This window comes from Buteo buteo, chromosome 8, assembly GCF_964188355.1.
Source record: "Buteo buteo chromosome 8, bButBut1.hap1.1, whole genome shotgun sequence".
NCBI lineage: Eukaryota > Metazoa > Chordata > Aves > Accipitriformes > Accipitridae > Buteo > Buteo buteo.
The window spans coordinates 41,880,467-41,901,690 of record NC_134178.1 but is presented as its reverse complement, the minus strand read 5'-3'; the positions used below and the strand labels follow the sequence as shown (position 1 = coordinate 41,901,690).

At 46.7% G+C, this 21,224-nt stretch overlaps 1 protein-coding gene across 2 annotated transcripts in view; it reads left to right on the top strand.

Annotated features, from left to right (window-relative positions):
* LSAMP (limbic system associated membrane protein) overlaps positions 1-21,224 on the top strand; it is a 1,013,284-nt gene that overhangs the window by 976,036 nt on the left and 16,024 nt on the right. For both annotated transcript variants that reach the window (XM_075034369.1, XM_075034368.1), the window contains 3 exons: positions 1,354-1,488; positions 5,295-5,415; positions 6,401-6,549. In XM_075034369.1, the coding sequence (XP_074890470.1) occupies positions 1,354-1,488; positions 5,295-5,415; positions 6,401-6,549 (405 nt within the window). The remainder of the gene's footprint in view (positions 1-1,353; positions 1,489-5,294; positions 5,416-6,400; positions 6,550-21,224) is intronic.

Below are 21,224 nucleotides of genomic sequence, written 5' to 3'. Positions count from 1 at the left end.
ACGGGAACTTTAGCTCCAGAGGCAGGGCTTACCCACGGCTTTCACGCAGTGCCGCAGAGCCAAGGACAACAGCCCCGTCCTCGCAGGCGCTATCTGAACTCCATCAAACAACTCTTAAGCGCTCACGTGAAGTGGGCAGGGTTTCAGAAGTGCTTGGCACCTATTGAGCAGAAAATGTCTTCTGGGCAGAGAGTTGCTTTGGAAAATCTGACCTCTCTCTGAGGAACCTGAATGGGAGCCCTTGTGGGCTGACCTTTTTTTTTTCTGGAAATCTGTCTTTTACCCTTTGAGGGTTGGGGGATGCTTTCTCTAAACATAAACAGGCACTCAGCTGGGGCTTGTGGCTTTGCATGCTGCAGACCAGTGCTTGCAGCCCTCTCGGAGAAGGGAAGCATCTCCCTTTACACTGCTGCCAGTGCGGTTCAGATTCTTTCCAGGAGGAGCCTTACTTTGCTTTCTGAAGGAATAGGGTAGATATACTGATCCTAATATTTCATGCTTCCCTGGCACCTTTCATCTAACGATTCTAATGTGTTTTTTACGGGGGTTAACCTCCCCGCCCTTCCCTGACCAGGAGGTGATGAAGAGTGGGGCTATTAGCCGCCGTTCACAGAGGGAGAGCAAGGGAGTGACTCACCCAAGGTCATACAGTGAATTAAAAGCAAGGCCACAGACCTCCCCTGATTCCTGCCCCCGGCTGTAACCCCGACGCTCAAGTCACTGCTTTCAAAACTGTGTTAGCGAGGCAGCACGGTTTAAATATGTCATTTTGTATGTACAGTAGATCAGGGATTCATGATGATTATTGGTCTCTGCGGATCAAATTACACTTTGTTTCTCTCAGTTTGGCCGTGTTTAATGGTAGCTCGATCTGATCGATGGCACTTCAGGGTGGTGGTTTCTCTGAGAGTCAGAAAGACATTTTTCACAGTTTTGCAGTGGAGAAAAGGGTGCTGACAATACACCGCCGCATCTGAGGACCCAGTTAGCCCTGAACCAGCCCATCGGCCACAGGCCAACTAACCTGCCCTGGTACTCAGCCACCACACCAGTGAACCTACTCCGGTCTCATGTGCTAGAGATTCTGCTTCTTGGCCTGGACAGCCTGTGAGATGCAATGCTTTGGTACTGCTCGTATGCTTCCTTCCAGATTTTCAGAACCCAGGTTTTCCGTAACTGCATAAAAGGCTAGTATCTTGCTGATATGGCTTCTGAAATACTTTAAAATTACTCGTGACTGTTGTTTATTTGCAGAATCCCTGTTGTGATCGTTCTTCCATAGCAATTAAGCAGAAGGCTTCCCAAATCTGAATGCCTAACAGAGCCACCATCTGTATTTTTCTGTCCCACCAGGCAGAGAGTTTGAAGGCGAGGAAGAGTATCTGGAGATCCTAGGGATCACGCGAGAGCAATCGGGCAAGTACGAATGCAAAGCTGCCAACGAGGTTGCTTCAGCAGACGTCAAGCAAGTCCGGGTCACTGTGAACTGTGAGTACATTGCAACTGGAGCAGGTCAACGGGAAGAGCTTTGCCCACAGGCAGGGGTGACTTTAGGATAAATAGAGAAGCCTTTCTGGTTTATAGTATGTGATCTGAAATGGGGGGGAGACGCTGAGGTAACTATCTGCAATCAGACACTTATCATAGGGTATAGTTTGTGCTTTAAACCTGGTAATACATAAGAAAAGAAAGGGAGAGAGAGAGAGAAAAAAAAAAGACAGGAGCTGTGAGTTGCTCCCATCTCTCCCCTCAGAAACACTGGCGATGCCTTGTTTTCACTCATTGATATTCGGGAGAACAGTAGCGTGAAGAGAAGCTTCAGCAAGGCAGCAAGGAGAGATAAGGGAGGGTTCAGCTGGCTCAGAGCAAACACACGCCTGCCTGCACCCAGCCATCTCAGCAGTGCCTACGTGGGTATCACAGCCCAGGGGCCTGGGGGACATGCAATAGAGGCATGTGTTAATGAGAGGGTGCAAAAACTTGACTTTTATGCTGATTTCAGGTCATTAGCATAAAGCCCTCTTAAAGAGACCCTCCGTGCACCAATGCAATACAGGAGGAGGCTAGACCAAAGGATACGGCAATCCACCTAAAAACACCAGGAGGCACAGTTGGCCATGGGGCTTACATCCGCGACTGTACGAGTGGGGCATGGATCCCATCGCCCATACATGCTTAGACAAATGTCCGCTTCGCTCTGCTGGCATGCTCCTCTCACAGTGACACAAGATATTTCAGACTGCTGTTACTTTTATAATCCTACATGTGTATATGTCCACCTCCATATTTGTATGGCTCGTATTTGGCACTGGAGTGATTTACAGTGAATATCCCCATCTACCCGCTCTGTTTCCTTGCTTGGAAGCTAATACCTCTGCAGCAGGGATGGATGAATGGGAGGTATATCGTCTCCTGACCTTCTTCAGTTTACGCACCAGAATATTAACTTAACCTGAAACTGGAGATGGTTACAGACATGTTTCAGGGTGCATATGCATGGCATTGATTCACGGATAGCACCCTCAAGGAGTGGGTTAGGGCAGAGAGCTGACGGCAGCAAGTGCTTCAGCCCATCCCAGTCTAATTTGCCACCACAGGTGATTTTACCACTTTTTAATACCATTCTTGCTCTTTGTCTCTTTCTTTCCCTTTGGGCCATCACATCAGATCAACTTGTCTGTCTTGCTTAGAAGTCAAGGTTATAGGCTCCCTGCAGCATCTTCAGAATCCACAGACTTCTTTATAATTCTCTGAGAAATTGGGTGGCAGTGGTTTAATACCAGCTGCTTTATGGGCCAAATTTAGCATTAATGTGAAACTGTAGTAGCAGATTTTCTGCAGTAAAACTGTTGAGGGTTTTTTCCTGTCAAAAACAGCTGAGTTTATAAACCCAAGACATTCCATAAGAACCAATTAATATTTTCAAATATTTCTGTGAAACATAATTTCAATGATGCTTTTAACGTGGTTGAAACAGATTGTTTGTATAAAGTCAGAATGTTTGGTTTTGACTTAGTTTCAACTCATAATAACTATGCTACAGTAAGATCTTAAACATTTTTACTGTTGGAATGTATGAAAATATAATGTCGTAAGAGTACTGTAATATTATTATGTGGCCTAATTTGTAATGCAAGCAACTTATAAATTCCTTAGGGACAGATCTTTTTTTTTTTTTGAAACAAAGGGAAAAAATCTAAGAGGTTATGAGGGCCATGCACAGGAAAAAAAATCAGTCCTGTTTGGGGAATGACAGCTAGACATTTGCATACATCTTGCCTTATCTTGCTTCCTTAAACTATACCACAAGCAGCAGAAAGTGGGAAAACTACAGCAAGTTTGAAAAATGGGACCTGCCCAACCTCGGGAGCTTCCTGGCCATCACTTATCATCTGCTGATGCTGTGGAGCACGTAGCTTGTCAGCCCGGACTGCAGGAGAGAGCGTCCTCGCTTTGCTTTGGTCTCACACTACCACCTTCAGGCTTCCCGAGTAATGGCCCTTGCACATCACAGACAGGGAAACTGAGGCCTGGGGAAGAGTGTTGGGGGGGGCAAACAGCTAAAGGGAACCCACTCCTGGCATCCCCAGCAGCAAAACAGCTAAACATAAAGCGGCTGCTTTCTGAGTACAACGGGCTGGCCGCCCCTCTGGGCTCTGTCCTTTAAAAAGCGGAGGAGGGTGGCTAAGGCAGGGATGGCTCAGAGCGAGGGGCTGGCAGCAGCCCGGGGAGCACACGCCTGCCAAGGCCATTTTCTAGGCCCATAGAAAGGTGCTTGTTCATTTTGTGGCTCACCTCTTGTGCTGGATGCAGTGAAATGGAAAAAGTTTGTCTCGCTGCAGGCAGCAAGAAGATATACTGCTCGAACCAGAAAATCGAAGAAGGATGCTTAAAAAATCACCTTCACTATCCTTTTATTACCCCTCCTCCTTTCCAAATTAAAATATTTACGTGAACCCACAGCCTTTGAATGTAGGATCCTATTTATGTACACTTATTAATATTTATGATGTTAGAGGGCGCACTGCAATATCCCTAAAGCCCTGCATAAAATCCCGATTAAGGTCAGGAAAGGGATCACATTGAGATGGCTAATGTGTTCACAAACAAACTTCTTTCCATTCATTTTCCAGACAGAATTATTTTTTTTCTTTGACTGACACAATCCATTTTGATTCTTTTTTTTGGCCTTTCCGTGCTGGGACGGATACAGACGGCGGAGCTGTACTCTGTACACACAGAGTGTGCTTTATGGTAACTTGAGTTTCGGCAAAGTAGCTGCCTGAGTTGCAGCCCCGTAATCTCAGGGTATGCAAGTATTAGTGATGAGAGACAAGGCACTTATTCCCTGATCCCTCTCAGCAGCCAGGTGGAAATAATTCTGCCTTTTAACATGTAAAGCTTGTCACTTAACATTTTGAACATGGGGCTGGGATTGAAGATGCCGGTGCCTACCCTACTCGGCACCCAGCCAGCACTAAGACCTAGCTCCAGCGGAGCACACCGATATGGTTCCCAAGTTTTCTTTGCCCCTGGCACAACTCTCAAGCTTCAAAGTAAGCAAAGGTGGGAGCACCATGCTGGGCTGAGGGCAAGCTTCACGCAGAGCAATCCCGAGCAAGCCCGCTTGGAGCCTGTGACAAAACGTGATGTCCAGGAAGGTTTGGGCAGGATTTGTCACCTTAGACACCTAAGGGAAGCATCTCAACAAGTGGTCTGGCTCTCAAAGTTTCACCCACAGCTCCTGCTAGAGCTCTTCCCTTTTAAGCCATGAATGTATTTCTGTCTCAGACATGTTGCCTCAGTCCTTTCTTATTGTAGTTTTGACATTAGACACAGAGGTTATATGGAAAAAAAAATTCATGCTAGTATTAAATTCCTCCTTTATTCCTTTTACTTTTGCTGTCATCCTTTACCCTTGATGAAGTCTTTCTCTCATCTTCTTCTCCCTGATGAGCCCATGTGCACTAGAGATCCACAGGTAAATATTCATAAATTACAGAAGTCCATCATTAACCTTAGCTCTGCCTGTGTATGCCTATGCATTTATGACAGAACTTCATTCAGTGTTGCTGAAGAGAAGCACGCGTGATGCTAACACGGTGTATTAGGGAGAGTTCAAAGAGCAGGCATTATTCTCCAGAGGAGCAGAGGGGAGCGTGTGCCACAGCCAGAAGGAGTCGTGGGCCTCCACCGACCCGAATGGTTTGCATGAGGAAACCAACCCTGACATAGTTTCACTGTATCGTTCCACCTGGAAGTGCGTGAAGTGACCATGTGTTTCGTTCCTGCAGACCCTCCCACCATCACAGAGTCCAAGAGCAATGAAGCGGCCACGGGACGACAAGCCTTACTCCGGTGCGAGGCGTCAGCAGTCCCCACGCCTGATTTCGAGTGGTACAGAGATGATACCAGGTAAGACCTTTAGCTCGCCTCTTCCCTCCTCCCCTTTTCAGTCCACTCAATAGAGGATCCTTAGAGAATCACCTATCGTCCTCCCCAACTCTTCTTCTCAAACAAATTACTCTTCACAATCCACATAAGTCACGATGGTCCCATCAGACTCGGCAGAGCCAGCACGGTCAGGGCTGGAGGAGGCAGTCCCTCTCTGCGCTGGGGATGCTGAAGAAAGTGCAAAGGATGGAGCTCTTGCCTTTAAGTCAGTTACGGGCCAATACACAATTAAGACATCAATAGTGCTTTCTTCCTGATGATGTTCATGCATTAAATAGCCCATGATACAGACAAAAAAATTAGGCAGTGTTAGTCACCAAGTAGGTAATGCCACTCTAGGTGCCCTCATCTAGGGGAAGGAGTTGCTGAGGTGTAAGATTCCCCCATCTGTGTGACCTGAGCCACCCAGATTTGCATAAAAGAGAAAATGAGAAGAGAAAAAGGATCTATCCCTTACACCTGAGCATTTACCGGGCATTAAGAAGGTTGTGTTACTATCCTGGTTTTTAATCTGAGCCATGTGCACAGGCTCATGGGTGACTCAGCTTTGGTATATGCACATACTGGAACACATGAATTGGTGTGTTTCACTAAAAACCTTTTGTTCAAGTACGGACTAGCCCTCAACTGGCTGTGGTGTGTTCATTTCCAAGTGTTAGTCGGTGCTGGATGAAGGCTTCCTGCCTTTCCCTTGGCTTTTCTTGCTTCTCCACTGCTTTACTCGTGTCATTTCACCCCACTGCGCTCCTTCTTCCTTTCACTCCCTGCTCCTGCTTTAAATCAATGCCTTCTTTGGTCTCTTTCTTCTCACGTCTCCTTCGTGCCTCCCTCCATCCTCACCTGCTAGCTGGGCTGAATGACTTTGGTTCACTGCCTGCTGGGCAGTGATTTCCTTCCCAAAACACAATTGCCATTGCACTACACACCTCTTCTCCTGTCTTCCCAGGATAAACAGTGCCAACGGTCTGGAGATAAAGAGCACGGGAAGCCAGTCTCTGCTGATGGTGGCCAACGTCACTGAGGAACACTACGGGAACTACACCTGCGTGGCTGCCAACAAGCTGGGAGTCACAAATGCCAGCCTATACCTTTACAGTAAGTATGGGAGAGGGGAAAGGGAGGTCCAGATCGCTCTCACAAGGACCAGGCTCTGTAGGAAGCACACGGTGACCAAAACTCAGGAAAGCATCCACTTGCCACCCCCACCCCCCCAAAACCTCCAGCCATAAACTGGCTTTTCAGCACTCTGCTTCAGATACCTACATGTTCATACTTGCCGTGAAACAGAAACACAGCCAAATTAAAAGGTTTACAGTCAAGCCCTTTGATTGACTTTCTTTGCCGAAGTCAGATTTTGTTAAAATAATAAAAACATGTTTGTTTTAAAGCTGGAAACAAAAAACCCTTTAGAATGACAGCCCTTTTAATAAGGAGACAGAAGGCCAGGGCTCAGAGGGTCCGTGACAGCTGAGAAATGACAAGTAATTCAGAGAGATGGAGAGAACTAGCCACCGAGCCTGAGGAGAACAAGAAAAAGTCAAGAAAAAGAGAAATGAGTTTGAAAATGGAAGGGAAAGAAGTAGGGAAAGACAGAATGATTTAAAGGGGCATACCATAGGGAATGTGGGGGAAAAGGTAATCAGCAGATGAAATATGGAATAAAATTCCTTGGATCTCATTCTGCTACCTTTCAATTACTGAGTTTGTCATAGTAAGTGTAAACAGACAGAAGTTGGGACTAGACAAAACTCCAGAGCAGAGTTACCTGCTGGTTCGGAATTTTGCAGTTGATTCAGACCTGACCCTGAACAGAGCCGCTGCCCCTCATCTACCATCCATGCACATGTACAAACTGTGGCTTATTCAAAATGCAGTTCCCAATGCCAGGTCCAAAACTTGAGCTCGACTTGGACCACACATTGTTATTGCCACCAGAAATAGACTGCAGCAGAATGACCCACTCACATCAATGGACACATAAACACAAAAGTGACTTAGGGCTGTATTCCTGTGACAGCCCCAAACTGAATTAAAACACTCAGGCTGTGACCTGCATGTTCTTTTAAATAGAAAAAAAATAAGCTGTGTAAAGTAGTCTCAGTACCCGACGGAGTTTAGTCTAGTTTCTGCTACGTGTGGTCAGATTAATCAAACCCTCAGAAAAACAATGTTTTGGTTTGGTTACTTTTTAACAGATGTAGTGCAAAAGGGTAAATCCATTGGCATTCTTTCTTCACCACCTCTGGATTTATTTCATGGCAGTTTGAATTTTTGCAACATTTGGATGTATTCGTGTAAGTTTTTTTCTAAAGAACAGATATTATCGTAAAAGAACATATATTTGATTTCCCGTAGCATTGCAGCACACAAAGCAAATTTCTACTTTGAAAGTCTTTTCACCCACCCTGGTCTTGTGACTGTCATGAGATTCAAAAAAAAATCCTCAGGCAGCAATCTGGAACACAATTTTCAAATACTCCAGATTTGTTCTTGCTGATATTAATATAATGCTAAGTTTAGAATCCATTATTTGTGGCTGAATTCTAAATTTGGCCCTCTCTGTTGGTTCCTGTTACACAGATGAGCTGGAATGCATCACTGAAACAAAATATAAGATGAAATTCAATAATGTATGTATGCACACGTGATTTTAGCTGGGGGGTTGGTTTTGCTAGAAAAGCATTTTGTATGAGTTCAGAACTTCACCTCAAAGGATCTCAAAGGACTTGCTAGCAATGAATATTTTAACATCACAAGTTATTTAGAAATGGGTGTGTGTTATTAGCACCATTTTTCAGCAGGAAACTAAGGTACAGAGTGAAGAAATGGTTTACCCATGGTCGTAAAATGAGTGGCAGAACCTGTAAGAGACCCGGGGAGATCTTGCGAAGTTGCCATTAACTATTCCAGGAGGAAATGTGGCAGCTATTAAAGATGACTTGCAACAGCAAGGGTCCTATTTTAGCCTCCTTTTTATGTATGAAGAAAACTTTCCTTCTTTCAAGTTGTTGGATTTTGTTTATCATTTTTACCTTAGAAATTGAAGGCCTATTTATGCTGGAAAATGCTAGAGAACTTCACAAGAGCCAGAAGAATGGAGGTGCAGGAGCTAAGAGAGATTCAGTGATTTTCAGCAGACTGTTTCTAACTTTCATTTTTGTTGCCTAATTAATCTGTATTTCTTCAGTGTGCAATTGCTTCATATTGTTTCAGGAAATCTCTGTTCTTCTTCTAGTTCATGTGGAAGAGAGAAAGAGAGAGAGAAAAAAAAATAAAGTCAGGCAGACTACAGCTGGTATTTCTAAGGTTAAGAAATCAGGGAGGAAATAAGTGAAAAGTACCCAGACTCACAAAGATAAAGAGAGCAGCTGAAAAATCCTACAAGCCCAGGTGAAAAAAATGCTGTAGTTGTCACACAGTAGCTGAAATAACAGGTAATGTACACTCCCAGCCACACACCCAGGCAGAAAAATAAAGCAGTGCCAAGTTTTTGCGTGGTACAGCAGATAGATACTCAAATACTTGGGAGTGGTTTTCATCCCCAGAATCGGAGATTTTATTTCTTTTTTAAATAGAGGACAAGCTCACTGTAGGGCAACATCCCATTAGGGAGGCAGATACAGCAATGGTTCCTCAGTGTCCCATTGCAGCACAAAAAAGAATGGCAGCCAGGAGTGAAGAAACAACCAGAGAGTTAATAATGAGGCCCTGGCAGCCTTGCCCGAGGTGGAGGGCAGAAGGGGAGCTTGCAAAATGATGTGAAAGAACAGTTTAGCAATAGAGAAAAATGGGTGACTACCATTCCAGGAAATCTCAGCCAGCACTGAAAAACTCTCGGAGAGACCGAGTGCCTTAGTTGTCAATGCCATAGATAGAAGATGCATTAAAATACAAAAGCAGCTCCCTTGAGCTGTATGAATAGATAGCTAGTGATCTTCCTTAAAGGACATAGCTGCAGGATTGCCTGCTGTAGGTAGAGAGATTTATACCTCTCACTCCTGGAGACTGAGTTTACAACAACATAAAAATGGCCATACCAAAGGTCTGTCTTACCCAAGAACCTGTCTCCAACAGCAATATGGAATATGTTTGCAGAGAGGGTACTCGGGTACAGTTTGATGATACAACTGATGGAATAGCTTGCTGCCATCCCTTCCTCCCCACTCCTTTTGCTCACCCCGCTCTCTGCCACATGCTTTTGTTTTTTCCCTTATTCTGGTACTGGGTGGACAACCCGCTGAGCCAGTTCAACCTGCTAAACCGGTGAAAAAGTAACCCAGCTTTACCACCCACCCGCAAAAAGGACCCCAAACAGTTTTCTTTTGTTGTACTGAGCTGAATGAGTGCATGGAAGGGCTCAGCAAGCACCAGAGCCCATGCAAGAGGGGAAGCCATATCGCACATCTGTGGATATGAGGAGTTGGGAGGCAGGACCATGTTTTGCAGCATTAGTGAGCCAGTAGGTTGATTCAGCTCTGCAGAGCCTAGGAACGGGGTTTGTAAACTCCAAGCACAAAATACTGTGAGACTTAGGAAAGGGGGAGTAACACAGGTCTCTGAGAAAATTACCTGACAGAGAGGCCAAGCCAGGGCTGCCATCGCAGAGCAACAGAGGTGAAAAGTAGTGCCGCAACTGAAAGGAAAGGGTTTTTTTCCTAAGTGTATTAGGAGGGAGGGAATGTGTTTTCTTTTCATTGCACTCAGCTAACAGAGTGCTATGAAAAGTGCTATGAGTAAAAGTCACAAGTTGTATCTTAAGCCATGCTACACAGAAGTGTAAATGGGTATATATGCCACATATGCATCTGCTGAACAAGCATATAGATACATAGGTTTATGTGTACGTGAGTACGTATACATACGCATGCAGCTGTGCGACGTATAAGCAAGCGCACACTCACCCCCACAGGCACACAGAAGCAGGTGCAGCACCTGGTGCATTCTAGCAAAGCAGAGAAAAGAAATGAAAGCTTTGCCAAATGAGTTGGCTTCTGCCTCCCGCAGAGCTAGCCCATCCCGGAGGATAAACCGGGAGACAACAGGGCAGTGCCGCACATCCTTACGCAGTCCTGCTGGCTAAATTGTCTCAATTATAGGAGACTGCCAGCTCAGCAGGTCCCGTGCCGCATCCTCTGCGGTTTGCATCCTTTGCACCCTTCGGGGAGTAAGAAAATGGTGGTGAAGCAGCAGCTGGCAAGACCCATGCCATTTAGAAGCAGCAGCAGACGCGATCCCACCCCTGCCTTCTCGAGAGGCTTCAGGTAGAGTTATCATTACAGTCCAGCAGTTTTGATCGCAGCAAGAGACATGTTCCTAAGAAGAGCTGGCACTTGCCTCTAACTTGTCATTATTTGTTAGACCCTCGGCACAAGTGCTAGCTGCATGCACGCGCTTACACCCCTTCTCCTAACTCTGCCCACGCTTTGTTGCACCTGAGCATTTGCTTATGGTGGTTGCTGCTAGGGTTTGGAGCGTAACTGTGGCTGAAATCTCTCTTAGTGGCTCTTAGCGCGAACCCTGTGTTTTCCCAGGGGCTGTCAATAACGGGGAGACTCAGGAGAGGAGGAAGGTGGTTAGGGTGACAGCCAGATGGGGCAAGGCTGAGACACTGCTAATGAGGCAGGGTGGAGCAATAAAGGCAGCACGCAGCGGGTGAGGGGAACAGAGGTAGAGTCCTTGAATAGAAAGCAGCATGATAATGAGGCCGTAGTGCTTTGCTTTAACTGCTTATGCTGTGTAGTCTGCAGCCTGCTGTGCGGGAAGAAGGTAAAGGGGAGTTGAGTTATTTAACCAAACTAAATAACAAGGAAGTCATGTCAGCATAACAGCCTGCTTTCGCAGAACAATAGTCCCCTGTTGCTACATAAACACAGAGATCCAGGCTAGCTGCGTATTTTCTAGGCAAGAGACAATCTCCCCTGTGCCTGCTGTGGATTCAAACAGCTCCATTACCACCACCACGAGGGCAGGAGATCTGCCGGTGTCACAGGGATGGGCCTGACCTGCTATGTCCCCACGGGCTCCAGCGAGGCAGAAACTAGCTCTTTGCACCAAGGGTGCTGTCTAAAGAGCGTTGGCCTCCAAATAGCTGGGCCTGGGTTGATCGGAGAAGAGTAGTGGACTAATGATGTATCCTGCCAAGCTCTATGTCCGTCAGCAGTGGGCTTAGCACTGTCCAGGAAACAGCTCATTGCCCCAAGCCTATCAGCTGTTGCATAGTGGCATATCTCTACAGCTAAATGTCTACCTGCTGATCAGTCCATGAGCAGGAACTTGTCTCAGTCAGTACGAGGCATCCACCGAGCTCTGGAGGTAAGGAAAGGAGTCCCAGTGATCAGGGTCGGGCCTGGGGGGCTTGTATTCTTGGTTCGGTGCCTGGCTCTGCCAACAGTGCGGCATTTGACCTTGGGCAAATTGCTTCCCTGCTCTGTGCATCAACTGCACGATCTGTAAAATGGAATTAACACTACTGTTAGCCTCAGACTGAGGGCTCTGACACCAGTTTCCCTCAGTGTCTGTGCAATTCTTTTGAGATCCTTGTGTGGAAGAAGCAAAGCGTGAAGCCAGCAGTGACGTATAACAAAGTCCTGCTGTGACGTATAACGAGGACTCATTGTAAAAACCCTGTAAACAAAACAGCAGGCTCTGCGTAAAACTAGAGGGTGACAAGTCTGCAAAAACTCTGTTCCCCTCAGAAGACAAAAGCTCCAAACAACCACAGTGCCCTTAAGGATTCACCAGGGTGACTGCTCCCATGCTGAGATCCTCAGGGGACTTGTCACTGGCAAGAAATCCATTGTGAAGGAGGTTCTGGGGAGGCAGCAACTACCCATGGAGGACTTCCACAACTCACCTCTCTGCCAAGACTAGCTTCCAGCCAGAGGTGTAGCTAAGAGGAGCTGTAGTGTGACGACACGAGTGGTCTTGAAAGTCAGAGGGGAGATACGGCCCATCAACTCCAATTACCTTCACTGCAGGTGCTTAATCCCTCTTGCTGTGTGGATATTATTTGTTTAGTTTTTCAAATGACTTCTCTCTGACTCCCAGTCCCAGGGGATGTTGATAAGTATTAGGTGTGTTACTAGCAAAATGCTCTGTATATGAAACCTACTCTAGTTCGTCTAATTTGGGGATGGACAGCTCCATCAGGTTTGTATCTGCTGCTTGCTTGGTGTGAAAAGTGTCTTGTCCTTTTCTCCTGCATGTTGCTTATTGTTTTTTTTCCCCCCTTAGAACGAGTTTTACCCACACTCCCCAATCCTTTTCCAGGTCAGTATATGTTTTATGTTGAAGTAGCTCTTTAGCCGGGTCATTCTCCATCATCTTGACGAATGTTCAGAGCTAGGGATGGGCAAAACAGCTCAGAAACACAGGAAAATAAGGGCTTTCCCTTCTCGTCTACATGCCATTTGGTCTCTTCTGCTCACCTTCCTCATCCTTCCCCTTCCCCTCTCCGCCTTTTCAAAAAGCCAATCAAGTAAAGAGCAACAACCTCTAGCCAAGCTTTGAGCCATGACATTGTGTCCTCACCCAGGTCTGGACAGTCTTCAGTGAGGTTCAAGTTGTCTGCAGACCTACTCCTAATATATATTCCTGTCCTAAGTTGTCTTTGCCCACACGTTCAGATTTGGATCAAAAGCATAAGCAGACCTAAAATTTTGCAGAGCTGGTGGAAGGGACAAGTGAGAAGCTAAAAATTAAATTTCTGCCAGGAGGTTTTTTTCACTCTAGTTGTGCAGACTATCCATGGTGAAACACTTTGTTTTCTCATTCCTCTGTCACACATCCCCAAGTGTGCCAGTCACGTAGTGCTGCATTTGAGGCAGAGAGCACGAAAAGAGGTGCATGGTGAGGTGTTACTGTCTGCTTTATTCCAAGGGAAGAAGGTAGGAAGGCAAAACAGGGTCTGAGTATTTTTCCTGTCTCCGTGCTGCCCAAGCATGCCTCGGGTCCAGGCAGCATGGCCCCAACATCCGCGTGAGACTTGGGGCTTGGATGCGACCTTGAGATTCTGAAAAAGCGCAGAGACTGGGCACTTCCAGAAAGCAGGCTACAGCATTTGAAACAAAATCAACAATAAGGCAGCCAGCCCCCGTATTCGCTTAAAAAAATCTTGGCCTAGAGCTTCTTAGTATCTTTGTTTTACCACCATATGATGAAGATGCACTCAACTCATGGGATGTTCAGAGGCCTAAATAGTTAATATCTGCGCAGAGCTTTGGGGTAGAGTGTTATTAAGGTCCCATGTTGTTTTGCAGAAGAGTACCTGCCCAAGTAAAGCACCTGCAGGTACTCCCATGAAAAGAACAATAAATGCTGGGTGTTACACCAGCTCCATTTAACTACTGTGCCATTTTCAAATCAAGCTCTGCTCTTGGCAACTTATTCAGGCTCGGGATGTAGTCACAATTGCCTATTTAAAAGGCAAATCCACAAATACAATTAAAGAAAAGTACCTACAGAAAAAAGGGGGGGGGGGGGGAGAGAAATCAAGCTACCATTAAAATTAAATCCCAGAGAGTGATTTGTAAATAACATTCAAGGAGCTGAGAAAAGGAGTAAAGTAGGCCATTGGGAACCTAGTGTGGAAAAATAAATCCAATTAAACACCATTATCGTATGTATTGCAAATGAAACTTGTGCTTGGATATGAAATTAAAGTTGCTGAGGCTGTTTGGGTTGTAAGGTTTTGGGTGTTCTTTTTTTTAAGCAGAGTTTTCAATGACAAATATTTTTGTCTGATGGAAAACCCAGGGCTCTTTCTTTTTATGATTATTTTTATTATATATCCTTAAATTCCACAGGCAGGCAGTGTTAATTTTTTTCATAGCCAGCCCTGTTTACAGCTGGTTTTGAATTAGTAGCCCATTAAGCTAAATGATAAAGCAAAAACTGCAAGTGAGCAAGGCCAGGATTTCCATACTGAATACCCCCCTAATCAAGGTGCCAAGGCCATCCTGCACAGCTTCAGTCAATCCATTAAAACACTTCCCCCTCTGTCTTTGAAGTAGTTATTTTTTTCCTTTTACTGCTTCCCAGTCTCCTGAGATCATCTCGAAGGACGTCCTGGTGTGACTTCACTTCTGTGAGGAGTCTCCAGGAATTTGTGGTGCCAAATGCTGGGATATCTCTAGTGACTCAGGACACGCAAAGAGGATTTTGCAGAGGGGGGAAAGCAGAGTTTAAATACTCTGGACCTCATCTGTTTTCTGAAAGCCCCTACCAGCTTCTCCGATGTGGGCGTTCAGCACAGATATTGGCGCTTGTCTCAACATTTGCTTTTACTTTGCTGTTCACCTTCAAAGAAACCTTAGGCATAAAACTTTCTTGTTAGACCTTTTTCTCCCTATGAGTTGATGTTCTGAGATGCAGTCCTCAGCTCTCAAATAAGCCTCTCTTTAATGACCAGAATCACAGCCTCCTCCCTCTTTCTCCCTCAATCTCCATTTCTCTTAAGCCTCTGTAACACTTCCCTGCCCCGTGGGGTTTTGAGCATTAATTTAAAAGGAAGGTGTTTTGAGATGAAGAGCACTGTAGTCATGCTAAGCATTGCTATCATTAGCTAGCTGCTGTGGAAACATCTTGCTTTCAGACAGGCTGGAGACTCAGAAGCAGCCCATTCAGCTAAACACATGGGACTTGAATTCGATGAGGCAGTCTCCTCAAAGGCTGGTGGAGCCCAGCTGATTCAGCTCATAACTGAATTGTCCTTGGTAAATTTTCCAGCCCTCCTGATTTTGCAGCCAGGCACTCAAAATGCCCTGAAATGTCTTCTGGGATGATGCCACATCATCGCATCTTCCTGTCTGCATTGTAACATCATGTTATAATGGGATGACACAAGGCCTGGCTGTCACAAAGGGGGCCTTACTGCATCATCAGGAGGCTTTTCAAAAGGGTTTTTCTTCTGGAAAAGGAGAATTTTCTCATTCCACACCACACCTGCCAACGACAGGGATCACTGTTGAACCTCAAAGGGGTCTGTCACAATTATGGCACTAGCTCTATCTCTGTCCTCCATTGTCCCTTGTCCTCAGCCCTTTGAACGTAAGACTCCCTCCCCTGTGATTAGCACCTAGTGTCCACATCAGAATGGCTTAGCCAGACCCAGACTGATGGGCTTCAAAACCCACGAATCTTCCTCACAGGAGTTTTGTGATGAGGGCTTACCACAGACTAACCAGGGGCTTTCTCAGCGTGGTTAGCTTGAATGCCCTGTTTGCTCTGCAAGGGGCATGCTGTGTTTCCCAGAAAGCAGCACATCCAGAAGTGCCCGCGAGGCATCAAGCGTGCCGGTCTTTGGGGCCCGATCAGACGAAGTCATGGCCATCAACAGGGTGACAAAAGATTTATAGCAAGGGTGTGTAAGTAATTAGCGGAGGGGAGGGAAAAGGAGAATGAGCAGTCCTGTCTTTCTGCCAAAACGCGCACTGATCGGAGAATGACCCTGTATGGCTGTAGATCGTAGCTAGTCTCCATTTAGCTGTAGCCCGTGTAGCCTGTACTGTCACTAATGCCTTCATCAGGTGGGTGGGAGCTGGGGGAAGGGAGAAAAGAGATGTTCATTTGGGTCTGATGACCAGAGTGGGAAACAGAGAACATCCTTCTTTCCAATACCCCCTTTGTCCTCTTCCCTCCCTGTGGAGGTCCTAGCTGTGGAGAAGAGAGCTCATCTGTTGCAGTGGTCACCCCCACCCATCCCCGCTCCCCTTTTGCTTTCTCTGGTGCGTGGCCCCATCAGTTCTGCTGAGCGGGCAGCTCTCATGTCAGTGGGGTCTGCTTTGGCCAAAGGATGAACATCTGGCTATTTTGGAGCTAAGGAGAGAAGCATGGGGGAATACTTCAGAGAGTACAGACTGTAAAGGCTTAACACGTTATGGGGGTTTGCTGACTAGGCAGTGGTGTGGGAACAGTCCACAGAAACCAGCCCTCCCAGTATGGTGTGGCCAGCTAAAGAACCTGTCCATCTCTGGAGTCCTCTTCACTGAGGCCAGAGGGTGCTTGTTTCTCAGCTGGGCTCCAAGAAAGGGTCAGTGAAAACCCAAACCTTTGCAGCCTTTGAAACAAACAAATTGGTTTTTGTTTATCTCTGCCAAAAAAAGCAGAGCTTGTCCTATCGTGATCCTGACGTAGCAACTACCAGCAGAGATAATTAACGGCCACAGGGACCAAGCGCAGGAGGGCATGTTTGGAGCCATGTGCAAGGTATTTCCATAAATTCTCAGGCATTCAGGGGCCATAGTTCAGCTGTAGTGGTCACCCCACAGTGATGTTTGCCTGACTACTTGGAGCATGCCTCTCTTCTCTGAAAGTTGGCTGAGTCCCGGGCATCGGCACCTGATAACACCCATGACCCCAGGTGGGAAGCACAACTCACGGCCCTCCTCGCTTCCCGCTGCTGGTATCCAGCCAGATTTTCCAAAGAGCTCAATCTCCATTTGGTAAGTGCAGAAGGAGCTGGCTCTGCAGGGTGGATGCTCAGGCAGGCCAAGCTTCTCTTGCTGCTCAGGGTCAACCCTGCCAGGTCTGCAGGCACTGAAGGCAGGGAGTGTAGTGGGTGCCAAGCCTGCGGAGGATTCAGGCCAAGGGAACAGGAAGGACAAGACGGGGTGAAGGCAGAAGACCAACATCTTATTAATTGTTTCTTGCTATTTCATAGGTACCAGGCAAGGGATGGCATTGTATCTTATTTTGACTGTGTCGTTTAAAGTGAAAAAAATCAAAGTCAGAGGTGATGATAGTGTCTTCCAAAAGCGGCAGCAGGGATGCAGGCAGAAACAGCATCTTAGGGAAAAGAGAAATGCCGAGAATTATTTGTTACTACAGCTACTAACATTGCTTGGTGGGTTTTTCTGAATAGCAAAAGACAGTTTCTGTTTGCGGAGATTGCTTTAAAAAAATTTAAAACCCAGTCTGCTTCTTCCCCCCAAAAAAGTGTAAAGAAAAGAAACCAGCTTTCCTAAAGAAAAAAGAGGGGGGGGGGGGGGGAGAGAGAAATGGCTTTATTGCTTCATCTGTTTCTGTACTTTTTGTTCATTAATTTTAATTTAGATTGATTTATTCCAGAATGAGCCCTGGGTTGCATATATTTGCATAACCCTCTCCAGTAGCAATGCTATGGAGAATCCAGTGAGTGAGGAAGAGCAGCAGCAGAGGGTAGGAACTGAGACTGGAAGTCCCAGAAAGATATTCCTCTGAGCTGGGCCCTTGCGCTGGGATAGGGAAGGCAATTCAATGTCTGTTTAGTCACTGGCGTGGCTTTGCATGCATCCAGAACAGCCCTGCAAAACAGAGGTCGGGACGCAGCAGTCAGGTGGGAGAGTGGAGTTTGGGTGAAATCAGTGGGGGAGAAAACACAAAACTGCACTGCAGAGATTAGAAACAAACCCGTGAAAGAGCAACTGCCGTGGAAAATCAGTTGTCCGGTAGGGACACTGATAGTGTCAGCAGTGTAGCGTGGACAGATTACCCTGCAGAGCAGAGCTCGAGCAGGCTATAACCCTCCTGAGACAGATCTCCTCAGCCCAGAGGATACTCGTAGCCTGATACCATCTGTATGTTAGATGAGTTTCTGAAGCCATCAGCCGAACCTTTCTCCTCAGAGACGATGAAGGCAACTTATACCCACTGCACAGCAGGTGTACCTAAATCCTTGCTCTCTCCCTCTGGCTCTCCTTACTTCCCGTGTTGAGCTGCCAGCCGGGCTGACTGGGACCAAAGTGTGGAGGGCAGCAAGGAGGAGGATGAAGAACGGCCACTTTTGTCTTGATTTAATCCTTACTCGTGCACAAAAATTCCTCCCACCCCTGAGCGAAAATGACCAAAGAGTGCTTCCCAACTTCATCCTCCCCCTTCCATTTCCAGTGTAAACCACTCAAGAATTTGCCTAACAACTTGGCCTCCCCTCTGGTTATTGTCCCAAGTGAACAGGCTCTCCATTCACTAACCCATGACGGTAAGTCGGTTTGGGAAGCGGCGGGTTTATCTTCCCAGCTCAGGCACTGCACCGGGCCCGCTTGTGAACCGGTTGCCATTCAGTGTCTGCTCTGCTGTTGATAAAGCACATTACACATGGCTGGGCTTGCATGATTAATACAGCTGTCTAAGCGCTCTCTCTAAAAACAAAAACAACCGGGAGAAGGGAGGTGCGGGATTTGGGAGGGAGGGGGTGCACAGGGAAAAAAAACCAACCATTCCAAAGAAAGCAGGCTTGCGGAAAAAGCAGAGTGCTCCTGGCAGGACTTCCCTCCTGTGGGCAAGCAGGGCTGTCAGCAGAGCTGCCCTGCAAAAGGCAGAGGCCTAGTGGCAAGGCGAGCAAAGGAAAAATGTGCTTGGCCCTTCCCTACCATCGCTTGCGTGTCCCTCTGCAATCTGGGGAGCGGATGCATGGACAGGAGCAAGGGGTCAGGCCGTGGAGAAGGATGTGCCGTGACCAGCATAGCTTCAGTGAGGTCCGGTCAGGCAGCCTCTACGGTAGGTGTTACAGATACACACGCACACTGATGGACAAGTACATTCCTGAGCCAGATCACTTTATGCACCCTATGTGTGCACCTCATGCTCGGAGGCACATCCCACAGTCACTGGGCAATTTCCAGGCACCCTAGAACATTTAAAGGAGGAACCAAAGTAGCTGCAGGCATCTTTTCCATTGCCCCAACTCATCCAGCTGAAGGCCACCTCAGCTGCCTGTGTAAGCTGTATTAACGTTGCCTTTTTAATTACTGATCTAGGAATGGGCTGTGGGAAGCCACTATGGCTTTCCGCTCTGGCTTTTCCCATGCCTGGAGCAGGCATTAAAGGCATGCTTGCACTGTTAGGGCAAGGAAACCAGGAGTCTCTGGAATTGCACACACCTACACGCATCCATACTTTGATGAGAACTACAGGTGACACAAAGTAATATTTACTTAGACCACACACTTCAGAGACATACACCAGTCTGTGGGCCCAGCTCCGCTCCCGTGAAATCTCTAATTGACTGAAATGCTGAAAAGCGCACTGTAGTGTTCCTATGATACAGGTCCCATACTTCTCACTGTTCACAAGCAGCCCTTGACGAAGGCTAGCTGAAACCTCCTCCTGGCCCGTTCCACTCCTGGGCAAGGAAGGATGGGGACAAGGGTAGGTTTCTACTAAGCTCACTGCAAGGGTTGTCCCCAGAGAGGACTGGTGGCCCTAAGAAAACCTCAGGGACAGGCGGGGGGGCACCATGCTGCAGGTAGTAGAGGGGAGGGATGGGAAGGGCTGAGGCAGCGATACCACTGGATTTCAGTACCAGAGCAACCTCAAGCATGCTGGTCACGTTCCACCCCGATTTAGTTCTCCTTCTGCTCCAGTCTCATTTCCAGTCACCCCTCGGTGTGTCCTTCCCTCTTCATTTCTGCTCACAGGCACTCAAATCTTTCTCATGCCAAATATCCAGCAAAGCTTGTGGAAAACCATAGGAGGGATGAAGTGGGTAAACAGACAGACATAAAGCTGATGAAAATATTAATTTTTCAAGAGGTTCCAGAGCCTCCGATTAGCAAACCTGCTGCCTAGGGCTGTATGTGCTCTGGGTGAGGGGGGCTATGCTGTTTGTTCCCTACTGAGACACCAGACTGTGTGCTGGCATCACCTTTGGTCTGCTGTGCCGTACACAAGTGCTTGAGAGGTGAGCAGGGGAGGGATTGCTGTATCCTAGGAAAGTGAAAAGCAGAAAAACCTCAGATCTTCCCTGTGATGGACCCTGAAAAAGTCTGTGCTATGTATTGTTTGGTTGTTTTGCTTGTAGGAGGAGAGTCTTCAATGAATGGTTTGAAGACAAAGCAGTTTTAAGTCACTGATTTTGTATCAGAAGTTTGCCAAGTGCTTTTTAAAAAAAAAAAATCTCCTCCGGTTGCTAGGGGAATGGAAAGGGGGGGAGAACTATTTTTCAGCTGCGAGGAAAACTTGGAACTTTTTGATATCTACCAGACAGATCTGGTGATGGAAGATCTGTGTGTAACCTTGCAATGTAGGTGGTCTTCTAGGCACCACCAGCCTCACTGGTCAGGGTTAACAGTTCAGTGCTAGACTAAAAGTACTGTAAACCAGCTCCAGGATAGATGGCATAAGCAGCCAGCTCTTGAACACAACGACCTTCTCAGAAAGACACTGAGAAATACAATTTCAGGGATATTCTTTAGGCCTCAGGGAAGGATGGGTGCGCTGCATTACAGAATGAATCTTCACTAAGACGTGAGGTATGATAGATGAGTACTTAGTACACCATGAATGAGCTCCAAAACATGGGGAAGAACTGTTCAGTGCTAAAAAAGCATGAGCAAATTCTGAAATACATTAAACCGTGCGCTAAGATTGATAGACACCAGAGACATTTCCTTAATCTTGTTGGAGAGTTGCTGGAGGGCATCCTCCCTAGTTTACACAGTGGTACTTCCACCTCTAGAAAAGCCAGCCTATTGCCACTGCAGTCACAGTCAAGTTTTAATTACAGGAGCAGAACTTGTAGTGAGAATGGGGTATGAGCAGGTAATGAACAAAACAGTTTCAACATTAAGAACAGGGAGTGAAAAATCGTGTCTTCTTCTCAAAGGGGAGGGGGGGGGGGGCGACAGGAAAGTAGTAAGAAAAAAGCCCCAAATGAACCCTAGTAAGTAGAAGCTGGTAATCCCTAAAGCCTTAGACTAGAGTGCAAAGCCTTGGAAGAAAGAAATTAATAACTTTCAAAGTATGACCTTGAAAATGGAATTAACAGTATTCCTCCCTTTTAAGCCTTCATGATA